Source organism: Oratosquilla oratoria, unplaced genomic scaffold, assembly GCF_046742065.1.
Source record: "Oratosquilla oratoria isolate Oo_2021 unplaced genomic scaffold, ASM4674206v1 SCAFFOLD54, whole genome shotgun sequence".
In the NCBI taxonomy this organism is placed as follows: Eukaryota; Metazoa; Arthropoda; class Malacostraca; order Stomatopoda; family Squillidae; genus Oratosquilla; species Oratosquilla oratoria.
The window spans coordinates 1,912,486-1,924,571 of NW_027467718.1; the positions used below are offsets into that span (position 1 = coordinate 1,912,486).

General features: G+C 41.5%; 2 protein-coding genes across 2 annotated transcripts; both read left to right on the forward strand.

Moving 5' to 3' along the window:
- The first annotated feature begins 6,797 nt into the window (after nucleotides 1–6,797).
- Nucleotides 6,798–7,310, forward strand: LOC143023669 (protein FAM200B-like). Its single transcript, XM_076182273.1, has one exon. The coding sequence runs from the start codon at nucleotides 6,798–6,800 to the stop codon at nucleotides 7,308–7,310; it is 513 nt and encodes a 170-aa protein (XP_076038388.1).
- A 726-nt stretch (nucleotides 7,311–8,036) lies between these two features.
- On the forward strand, nucleotides 8,037–8,444 carry LOC143023670 (zinc finger BED domain-containing protein 5-like). Its single transcript, XM_076182274.1, has one exon. The coding sequence runs from the start codon at nucleotides 8,037–8,039 to the stop codon at nucleotides 8,442–8,444; it is 408 nt and encodes a 135-aa protein (XP_076038389.1).
- The last annotated feature ends 3,642 nt before the right edge of the window (nucleotides 8,445–12,086 follow it).

Here is a 12,086-nt window from a genome sequence, read left to right on the forward strand (position 1 = left end):
GAATGCAAAACCTCTCAAAGTCCCTGAAATGGGTCAAAAACCATGAACTTATTGGGATGTAACTGTTCAGTTACCAAAAAGGGGCCTGTAAATTTACAATTAATTTGGATTGGCGGTCAGGCATGCTCTTACAAACATGATCACCAACAACGATAGTAACAGGCTTTGCACGAACACGTTGGTGTTTCAACGTTTCGGCCTTGGAAATAGCAAGTCACAGAGTCATAAATGGCATGCATCGCGTGACTCTGGAGTTGACTATAGTCATCAAAATTGTAGAGAGGCGAGCAGGGCTCTTAAGCACATCATAAGGGAGCCGTTTTTCAACTCCAAAGATGACATAATGAGGCGTTTTGCCCGTAGAAATATTAATGGTGCTATTAATACAAGCACCGACATGGGGAAGCCAATCTTCCCAAGACTCATGAAAGTTACTAGCAACATGTCTTAGTATCTCTAGAATTTTCCTGTTCGTCCTCTCGACAAGACCATTGGACGCCGGATGATAAGCAGTCACGAACGTCTGTGTGATGCCGTAACGTTCACAAATACTAGCCAAAACCTCATTCCTAAATTCCGTCCCATTGTCACTAAGGAGCACCGAAGGAGTAGTGTATGGACACAAAACATGAGAAACTAAAGCATGGGCTACAACTGGTGCAGACTTGTTACGTAAGGGAGCTAATATTACAAAACGACTAAAGTGGTCCACACACACAAGGACATACACAGAACCTTGAGTGCTACGAGGCAGTTGCAAAAGGTCTATAGCCACAGTCTGAAAAGGGCGAGAAGGAGTAGGGTACTCTAAGATGGGAGCAGTGCTCGTAGAACCTTTGTTCTGGGCACAAGAACTACACCGGGCTACATGAGAGGTAATGTCTAGTCGCATTTTAGGCCAATAATACTTCTTACGCGCCATAGCCAGAGTTTTGTCACGACCTGGGTGACCAGCCTGAGGGGCATCATGAGCAAGGGACAAAACAACGGGAACTAGAGACTCAGGGATCACTAGCTGTGCCACATCTTGCTCAAACACTTCCACATTACGAATGAGAACCTTGTCCTGCAGGGAAAATTGGGACAGAGGTACCGGTAAAGCTGGTAAGGTGGTATCATCACCAGACTCCAAAGCATAAATGACCGCAGACCAAACAGGGTCTTCACGCTGAGCTTTGGCCAGATCCTTCAGGGAAAAGTTATTAATCACTGCAACAGCAGCAACAGGGATATTACGTGAAAGTGCATCAGCAACGTTGTTCGCACGCCCCGGGATATGTTTAAGGGTTGGATTGAATTCCTCGATCGTGAGGAACCATCTGGCTAGACGGCCTGAAAGATTTTTGCCCTTGAAAAGCTGAGTGACAGCAGTGTGGTCCGTGTAGACTGTAATAGGATATCCAAAAATGATATCACGGAAATGCTTTAAAGCCCACACCACTGCCAGGGCCTCTAAATGAGTAACAGAGTAACGGGACTCAGGCTTATTAAGAATACGACTAGCATATGCAATAACATGTGGTCTACACCCATCTACTTGTTGCATGGGTACAGCTCCAATGCCTGTACCAGAAGCATCTGTACAAATTGTAGAGGGAAGACTTTAATCTGGGAAGGCCAACACAGGCGCTGCAGTAAGAACAAGCTTCAAGGAATCAAAACTATTCTGATGAACATCACGCCACCGGAAGGAAGAGTCCTTCTTGAGAAGGCGAGTGAGAGGGGAAGCAATTGAAGCAAAGTCTTTAATGAATGCACGATAGTATCCTGCAAGTCCAAGGAAGGAACGTACATTTTCAACTGACTTCGGTATAGGGAAGTCCCTCACCGCCTTGATTTTATCACCTGTGGTGTGGATACCATGTTTGTCTACAACATGACCTAGGAATTGGATACTAGAACACTTGGGTAAGTTGAGTTTCAACCCAGCTTTAGCAAAGCATTGCAAGACCATGGACAACTTAGTAAAGTGGCTTTTCCACATCTTTGGAAACTAAAAGCAAATCATCCAGGTACACAAAAAGTCCATTCCCAACTAAGCCAGGAAAAATGGAGTTAACTAAGCGTTGGCAAGTCAAAGGAGCATTCCGCAAACCCATGGGGCAACGAAGCCATTCATAGTGCCCACTGGGAGTCGAGAAGGCCGTGACTTTACGAGACTTCTCCTCCAGGGGTATCTGCCAAAAACCTGCTTTTAAATCTAAAGTGGTGAACACCGTATTGCCAGTGCCAATAGACTGAAGGTCGCTTAAGACAGGCAAAGGGTAATGGTTAGGAACAGTGACCTCTTTAACTCTCCTGTAATCAACAACTGGACGAAAAGATCCCTCTTTCTTAGGCACCAGGAGAAGAGGCGAGTTCCACTCTGAGTGGGACTCCTGTACAACACCTTCACGCAATAAATCGTCAACCAAGGACTGGGCTATAAGCCGACAAGAGTGAGGTAGCCTGTAAGAGGGGACGTAAACAGGACGAGTACCTGGCTGAAGATCCTTTCTATGAACCACACGGCCCGTAACACCTAATGGATCACCGGGCAAAGCCAAAGCCTGACGGTGGGTAACTAACAGTTCAAGGAGACGAGGCGTCTCCTCAGGAAAATCAATCTTGCCTACAAATGTGGCAAACTCAGAAGCCAAGTGAGCAGGGTCACGTGTTGGAGGAGACTGTAGTGCAGAAGCTGCTATAATAGGCGAGTCCTGGAAAGCAGCAATGTGTACCACCTCAAAGGAGCCTAAGTGACTGCCAGGAGAGAGAGGAATAGGAGCACCCGTGACGTTGGTTACCATCGCCGTGGTAACATGATCCTCGCGAACAGTGGAGAGAGTTCCTTCTAATGCAAGGCGACGAATACGAACAGAGTCAGGCAAAGAGGGAACGTCAGACCCTATCGGGGCACTTGAAACGCGCACCGAAGCACGAACAGAACTTGAAGGTCCAATAAGATGCTCCCCTATAACAACAGCAGCACAATGAGAAGCAGGGTGAAAGCGCTTAGAAGCTGGTGAGGGCAAATGTGCGGACTGAGCAAGCACAGTAGAATCACGAACAGAAACTGGCCTATCTGATGCAGGGATACCAAATTGCAGAAAGTCACTACACGGCGACTAGGAGAAATATCTATGCCATGAGCTGTAAGAGCATCAATACACAAGAGACAGTCACACTTAAGGGAAATACCAGAAACCACAACGAAAGTGACATGGAAGACTGTAGCATGCGAGGGAAACTGTAAGGGAAGACAAACAGATACAAGAACAAGCAAGGGAGAACCTTGCACAGAATGCAGATTATTACAAAAGGGAGATAAAGGGAGATTGTACAATTCCTGGAGAGCAAAACAAGCCTTTCTACTCATGAGACTACATTCTGCACCAGTATCTACAGTGACAGAAATAGGCGTATCCCTAGTAAGAAATTGGAAGGTAAGTAATTGAGAAGACTCAACAGCCACTAAGGGGATTATTTGAGACCGAACATGACTGGTCAAATCTTTGGGGTGTGAAACAAGCGCTGAGGAAAATGGGATTGATGAGTCTGTTGAGAAGTCTCATCCCCAAGTTTCAAAACCTTGAAACATTGAGTCAGTCGAGTGTTTACAATGACCATGGATATGGCAATAACTGAGTTTATCCTGAGGTTCTACTCTAGAAAGGTCATGCGTCATATTAGAAGAAACAGTAGATACACTCCTGCGAACAGGGGACTGTCTTGACTTGTGTACCTGGCGCCTACGGCGGTAACAAAAATCGCTTGAATGACCAGACCTGTTACAAAAGGTACATGTAAGGAGAGGGGAACTATGAGTAGGAACTGTAGACTGAGAGGGCTGAGGAGAACAAGGGACATTGGCATGTTGAAGAGCATTGCTAATACACAAAGAACTAGAAGGCACTTCCCCTAGTTTACAGGAAAGCCTTGTTGCAAAAGACAATAGAGTCTCATCAGTCTTATACTGGAGAGAAGATGCAGCTCTTCTCTCAAAAGGCACCAGAAAAAGGATATACATCAAAAATTCCAAAATAAGGCAAAACCTATCTAGAGTGATAGTGCCATTATCTACCCAGTCTGAACTTGAGAGTGAATCAAATGCATCAACAACAATTATACTGGCCTGAGCTTGTGCATGCCTATAGTCAAGAGTACCCAGTCGGGATAAGAGGGTATCAGCCAGTTTGAAACACTATTGGAAAGAATTGCCACCAGGGGTATCTGAAAAAAGTTTAATGAAATTAGACTTAAAGATTTCATAAACATGATTCAAATACTTGGGATCTAAACACGACGCTGACAGCAACTCAGATGCCAGATAATGTGGCACAAGCTGGGGCCTCATAAAGGAGATCTTTTCAGGCCCAGTCAAAACACTGGAGTTCACTATGGCATCCTTGCATTGGCGAATAAAATCTATAGCCTTATAATGGGGATCTTGGCCTGAAAATTTAATAACAAGAGGGTTCCTGGTGCAACAAGGTCAAATGGTGCGCCATTGTTTCAGATGGTATTTGGGGACTAATAAAAGATGGTACTTTTGGTTTAGACATAATCCACGGGGGGGGGGGCAAGGTAACTGCACTCCACTACGTAATAATATTTACGAGAAAACAGAAAAATTATACACTAATTATTACGACCGATTTACAAAAACACAAGCCTCTTTACAGGAAAAATGAATCCACCTAGGCTGACGGTCGTAAAACAATGTCTGACACACAGGAAAAAAAAAAAAAAAAAAAAAAAAAAAAAATACAAATAATAATAAAAATAAACAATAACACCAGTTTTCTTTCAATCAAAGAAAATGTGACAGTCAATGAAATGATGTCACAGAGGAAACAAACATGGCAGCCAAGACAACACGCCCGGCTATGAATATATGAAATTTATACAAAAATTTATCACAAAATCTCATAAGGAGATTACTGAATTGCTTACCACAGGAAAATATATATATATATATATATATATATATATATATATATATATATATATATATATATATATATATATATGCACACACACAAAAAAAAATGGGAAACAAGTCAAAATACCCAGTCGGAGGCGAAGTGAAATCGTCTGTCACGCAGGACAATTCTTCGTTCAGGCTGGCCTGCACAGTAATCCGTCCTAATCCAGTCTCCAAGTTAATCCACAGAAACACGGCAATAATAGGCAAGTGTTCCACCAATGCTGAAGACGATGACGATAACAAAAAGTTCAAACGAAGCCAGAACACGAAGAACCACGAAGCATGCGTTCCTCAATAAAATCACGTGGCCAACGTCGCCAATACACTATTCCTTATCAATACTGGTCGTTAGTACCATTACTTCCTAAAAGTTATTAAACCTGTAATCCTAGAAAACGAGAAAGGAAGAAAAAGAAAAACACAAGACACACGCAAAATGCCAGCCGGCTCCCAAAGTTCTGACCACTGCAAAACTCAATTTGAGTTTGGTAAACTATTGAAATATAAAGTACATATCACTTTTACAGAAAGTTCACACAATAATTGTTTTTCCGCTGCCATAAAAAATGTGCAGAGCGGCTGGAATACCACTCAGAATAATTTTTTTAAGTAAGTTTATGAAAGCGCTAACAGACGTGCGTACACTTCGAAGACGAGAACGAGACTAAACCCACGCCAATCTTGCATTTGGCGGGAAAGACAGGCACGAATCGCATTGCGATGACAAAAATGCTCACAAAATATACAATAATAAAGATATATATTAATAAATCAACAAAACTGGAAATATGTACATAAAAACACAAGAAATGTCACCATTACAGGGAGAGATTATAGATAAAGAAATTGAGGAAACATATAGAATAGGAAAATACTCAAAAGAAAAGCAGTATAGGCCACTAAAAACAAAACTTAGGTCTCAAATGATAGGAGAGGAAGTTCTATCTAGAACAACTGTTCTCAACCTGGGGTACATTAGAGGAAAATCGGGGGTACGTGACACGTTTCTGAAAATAATCAGGCTGTAACTGCAAACCTGTTTTTAGAAGTGGCCTATATGTGCTAGGCTAGATGTGACCTCCTCTAGAAACAGACATTATGTTACAATGTTAACAAGGAAAATCTTGGAGTTATGCCACTTGAGAGAAAGCTGTCTTGGACTACAGTTGTCACACAACCTTGCAAACCCATAATACAGTAGTCATCCCTTGCTCGTTTTCTACTGATCACATCTCTCAGCACGCGTACCGATTAGGTACCACAGTGAGACGTTTTCGCTTCCCACTTCACAAACTTACCACTCTTCCCCCACTACTCTCACCCTCAGGTATGTACGTTGAGATCTGCTTCATGGTTCCAGTGTATTTGTAATCTGATTTTATAGTCTGATTTGAACTTTCTTCTCTGTACTCCTGTTTCTCCTACTTCTACTGCCTCTTCTCCCTTTGCTGTCTCATTCCTGTCGTGCCTCTCCTCCCTGTCGTGCCTCTCCCCCCTCTCGTGCCTCTCCCCCCTCTCGTCCCTCCCCCCCCCCCTCTCGTGCCTCTCCCCCCTCTCGTGCCTCTCCTCCATGTCCTGACTCTTCTGTCTGTCCCCTCTCCCCCTCCCCCTGGAAAAATTTTTGCTGGCGCTCACGGTGTGCAGTATCATAGTGTGGTCTGGTGGCTTGTCTGTGTGGTATCCACTGTTACTGTGGTGTACAGTACGAATGTTTTGTATGCAGTATGAGTGCATAGTGTGGTGAATGGCTGTGTGGTTGCATTACTACGGTGTGGTGTGTAGTATGATTGTGTAAACTGCTTTTTTTTCTTCCAAATTCCGGATAACGATGGCTTCCTCGGGCAAGAAAATGCACAGCGAGTCTTACATCAAATTTGGCCTCACATCTATTAACAAGCAAGGCAAGGATTTGCCGCAGTGTGTGATCGGCCAAAAAGTTCTTTCAGAAGGATCCATGAAACCTAGTCTTCTCAAGCGACACCTGTCCAGCTGTCATCCTGAACTTTCTGATAAAGACCAGTCTTATTTTGAGAGAAAGGCACTTGTTCTCAAGCGTATCAGATTTGATCATACCGGTCAAGTACATAAACAAAATGAAGCTAGCCTCCGTGCTTCATATATGGTTGTCTTGAGAGTTGCACAAAATAAAAATCCCCACACAATAGTTGAAACTTTTGTTTTGCCATGCTGCAAAGATATTGCTGGCTGCTTCTTCGGGGAGAATGCAGCACAGAAGCTAAATACCTTGCCATCGTTAAATGATACTGTGCACCGAAGAATATGTGACTTATCAGAGGACATTTGCAACAAGTTACTGCGGAAATCAAGGAAGCTCCTCTAGGCATGTTTGTAATTCAACTTGATGAATCAACTGATATATCATCTTGTGCCTAGCTTCTTGCCTACACGAGGTATATAAAAGACTCAGACTTTAAAGAAGTGTTTCTTCTGTCACCCTTTGGAATCTACAACAACGGGAAATGACATCTTTGAAGCTGTGTCCAGCTTTTTTGAAAAAGGAGGGCTTTCTTGGGCAAACATGATGTGATGTACAACAGATGGTTCCCCTGCAATGCTAGGTTGTCGGCCTGGCTTCCAAGCAAGGGTGAAAGAAGCCAACCCCAGGGCAAGCAAGATGCACTGCATGATTCACCGCTATGCATTAGCTGTGAAGACCATACCTCCAGACCTCAAAACCGTACTTGTCGATGTTGTAGCCATGGTAAACTTGATCAAAAACAGTCTGCTGAACACAAGGATGCTGCGTCGTTTGTGTCAAGAACTTAATGCTGAGGAAGAGTCACTCCTTTTTCATACAGAAGATGGCTATCGAGGGGTAACGTAGTGGCTCGAGTTGTGACATTAAAGGGGGAACTGAAGGAGTTCTTCGAGAGAAATCAGAAGGAAAAAGACAAGGAAGTTTGTGAACAAGCTTTCAGACAACAAGTGGATCACGAAACTGGCTTATCTCAATGATATATTTTCTCGCATCAATGCAGTCAACAGATCACTTCAAGGTTATTCGGCAACTGTGATTGATTTTGTGGACAAGCTGCGAGCTTTTCAAATGAAACTCAAACTTTGGCAAGAAAAAGTCACAGCGGGTCGGTATGATGCTTTTGAGAATATGAGCGATAACTTGTCAGTTCTGTGTAAAGATGATGTGAATGAGGTCAGTGGTCTCATCCATAAGCACTTGGTTTCTCTCAGTCAAGAGTTAGAAAATTATTTTCCTGATATCACAGACTTAGATTGCCAGCTCATTCGAAATCCATTAGATGTGGACCCTACATCCCTTCCAGATGAATTGCAAGAAGAGTTCATCGGGTTTGTCAATGACTCAATTGCAAAAGATTCTCTCGATAGTTTGTCATTGACCAGATTCTGGTCAACAATGGCATGTTCGTATCCTACTTTAGCAAAGAATTGTGTACGGAACCTCCTGATGTTTCCATCCACATACCGCTGTGAGTAGGGATTCTCACCATTGTGGTTGATTAAAAACAAGTTACGTTCACGTCTTGCAGTCAAAGACGATATAAGAGTGGCTCTTTCAAAGACTGTGCCAAGGATTGATTTGTTGGTGGCAAATAAACAGGCCCAACCATCTCACTGAATTGTCTATACTTGCATTTTAATGTAGTAACATGTGTCTGTGCTACAATTTAAGCTTAATAAACTAAGCCAATTAACCATGCATTTTTCATCCTTACTGATGCTGCATTGTGGGTAAGGGGTACGTGACTGACACTGAAAGACTTCAAGAGGCACATATGATTAAAAAGGTTGAGAAGCCCTGCTCTAGAGCTCCATGCTGAGTTACATTCCTTGCATGAGGATGAATCCCCCTGGGGATCCTATTTTGCAGGCTAGCGAGTTGGAGCCCTTCGAAGAGGCCTCAAACTTGGAGGAGGTTATTTCTTTGGAAAACGACTGTGTCGCTCCAGAACCTACCTCTCTGAGACCTTCTCGTAAGACTGCGCTAGCCTCTAGAGACCAAGTAAGGTCTCTATCACTTGAAAAGTTATTGTAAAATTTCCTCGAAAGTGTTGTATTCATTAAACACTTTCTTTTTGTTGTCGGGAAGGTTGTGGTAATTGTTATTGGGAATCGCAGTGTTTACCTTAGTTTGTTATTTTCTTCGATTCAGGAGCCTTTCCTGAAGCTTCGAACCACGCCTATCGTAACTTTAGATAAGATGCTTAAACTCCCCTCTTCTTTATTTTGTTTATTAAATCTGTGTAACAATTTTTGTTTAATAAATCGGGAATTACTTTAGGTAAAAATTAACTCGTGGCCTTCTGAGCTCTTTTCGAACTCGTTCGAGTCCCTTGGAACACGGCGCATACTAAGGTCGGAAGTTTCAGTATTGCCGTCCTGCGGAAACTCGTCATCGAAACGGATAGATACGTCATCCAGCGGACATGGCGTCATCAGCGGAATTATGACCGTAATGTCTCTTTTTTTCTTAAATTCAGAAATATATGGTAGAAGAAATAAAATTACAAATCGATATGTCTTGTTATTGTATTCCCTAAATTAAAATCGGTTTAATTACGTACGAATATTACTATGAATGGTGGTACGAGGTGAATACTTGCACTGGACTACGGAAATGGCCAGCTTAGTATTTATTGCTAAACTTCCTCGTTGCATTTACCTCCGTGGCATATCACAAAACTACCATCCTCCCTCACCTACACTTATCCAGAGTGCAATATAACCTAGGTTGGCCAGATACAAGTCCATATGGCGCATCATTATATTGCAATTATATCACCGGGCAAATCGACAGCTTTCTCAGATACAGCAGTCACCCCTGTGATTTGACTCTAGTACGTTTTCTTTCAGTGTAAATGATGAGAAAAGACGGGAAATGGAGCTACGGACAAACGGCAACACTGCGACTCGGAGTCGGAACAGTCAGATTACCCCTGAGCTGAGGACGCAGAAGGACTTCCTTTTTTGGAAACCTCAAACCAAGGGATCACGGCTTCGGTTCAGAAGGCCTTCAAGTTCTACTGAATTCAAACTTACCAATGTGAATGTTTGAGATCCCAACCAGGCAGAAAATTGTGACCGGTAAGTTCTCAAATTATCCATTAAATTATTAAATCTCAATTTCCATAATATTCAGACTCCTCAATAAACATTCAAATTGATTTAAAAGTAGATGTCGGCAATATGATAAATCTGTGTTTACATTCTTCCTGGTGGACCGCCACACCGTTTTCCTCAGTACAAAAATCCAATTTAAGAAATTAACTTCCAAATCTCTCAGTTCACTGTGCACTGATTATGGACACTCGTCAATCGTGTACATGTTTTTATTGTGTGGCAGAGGTTATTTCATTATCTGTTCATTACGTGATGTTGCCTGGCTTGATGTTAGTACCACATGACCACTGCCTATTTAGTAATTGGTAGGCAGAATGTAGTCATGTCAAAGCGCTTATTTATTGTTTACATTCATGCATAATAGGTATGCAATGACCATATATTCAAAGCCACAAATTAGGTGACACATTCCTTAGGTAACTATATTCTCGGCAAATTCTTTTTAATGCAAAGTTTATGGGTTACAGGAGTATTATCAATTATTTGGGACTGGAATGCTTCAGATAATGCAGTAAAATGTCTTGCAAAACGAACTGTTGCTTAAAAAAATATTAATAATTAATTTACTTTATATCAGAAGGTTCCAGAAATAGCATCATTCTTCATAACATAACCAAAAAGTAGGCCTATGTTGTCCTTGTGATTTATGAGTAAGATTACCATGGGCACAAATAAGTTTTCACAAAAAATTAATTACAATTCACTTTAATTGACTGATTAACCAAAACTGACCTAGCTATTCTCACCATGCTCCTTGTTTTAGTTGATGGAATTGAAGGGATGGATGGGTGAGTGTCATCTAACCTAGCTGTAGGTAAGGATAGGCATGGTTTGACTGACTAGATTATATTCTGATAGATAAACATCTTATGAATTTGATTATATTTTTCTGGTGCTGTTTCTGCCAACATTGCCTTGTTCACTCATCAATACTGTGTGTGTAGGGGGGTTGGAAGTGTTTCCTGTCAAAAGGAAGCCAATAAAGAATCGCACATTGATTTTTGACATCCTTGATTATTGGATGGGTGTAGGCCTCTGCCAAAAAATACTAATATTTTATATTTCCAGTTATCTGTGTCATTGTATCTTCCGTGATGCTCCGATTTTTTTCCATGTGGCTTCTTTTCCTTTGTAATGTTTATTGATCCACTCCTGTGCCTTATTATTTTCATGTTAATTTTCACTTTACCAGTGACCTGAAGAATTAAATTATATGTTGACTTATGGGGCACAAATATTTAAGCAAAATATTTATAACTCATTTGAAGTGGCTGTTTACTCTGAATAACTATAACTCAACAAGCTACCCTGACAGTGTCTTGTTTTAGTATTTGATGGAAGGGGGGGGGTGAATCTAACCTATCCTAAGTGTAGGTAGTGACATGTTAGGATACACTGACTAGAAATAATTTACTTCTCCCACAAGGATGTCAAAAACCTACATTTTATTTATTTGTAGCCTTCTAGTGGTATTTCTGTGAAATGTTTTCCTGGCAACCGTGAGGTTAGGTAAGGAATCTCCAAAAAATGGAAAACAAGTCATCGGCTGTAGAAATAAATATCAGATTCCCATGACTCTATCAAACAATGAATTACAACATCCTTGATTGGTGTGTATGTGTGGCCCTCAGCAAAAATTTGATAAAGATTTCTTATTACTGACTATGCTATTGTGTCATACACCGATCTCTTTTTCTTGTGTCCTCTGTATCTTTGCAGTATTTACTCAGCCACTCATTTTCCTTTTTATTTCCTGATTCAGTTTTACTGTCACAGTCTCTTTTATTTATTTTTTCTCATTTTCTGCACAACCTCATAGTTTTTAGTATTTGCTCAACCTTCCGTTTCTTTCATCTTTCATTAAGCTGCTTCCTTAATACGAGTTGTTTGTTCTCTTCCTCTACAGTATTTCGGTTAATGCCCCATTGTATACACTTGTGTTACTCTCAAAAAGTTAGATGTCTAACTTATTGTATATTTTCTTTCAGGTTGAAGGGTA

Bases quoted from the DNA above. Each gene is read 5' to 3' on its own strand.
- LOC143023669 (XM_076182273.1), top strand. From the start codon at position 6,798: ATGGCTTCCTCGGGCAAGAAAATGCACAGCGAGTCTTACATCAAATTT.
- LOC143023670 (XM_076182274.1), top strand. From the start codon at position 8,037: ATGAAACTCAAACTTTGGCAAGAAAAAGTCACAGCGGGTCGGTATGAT.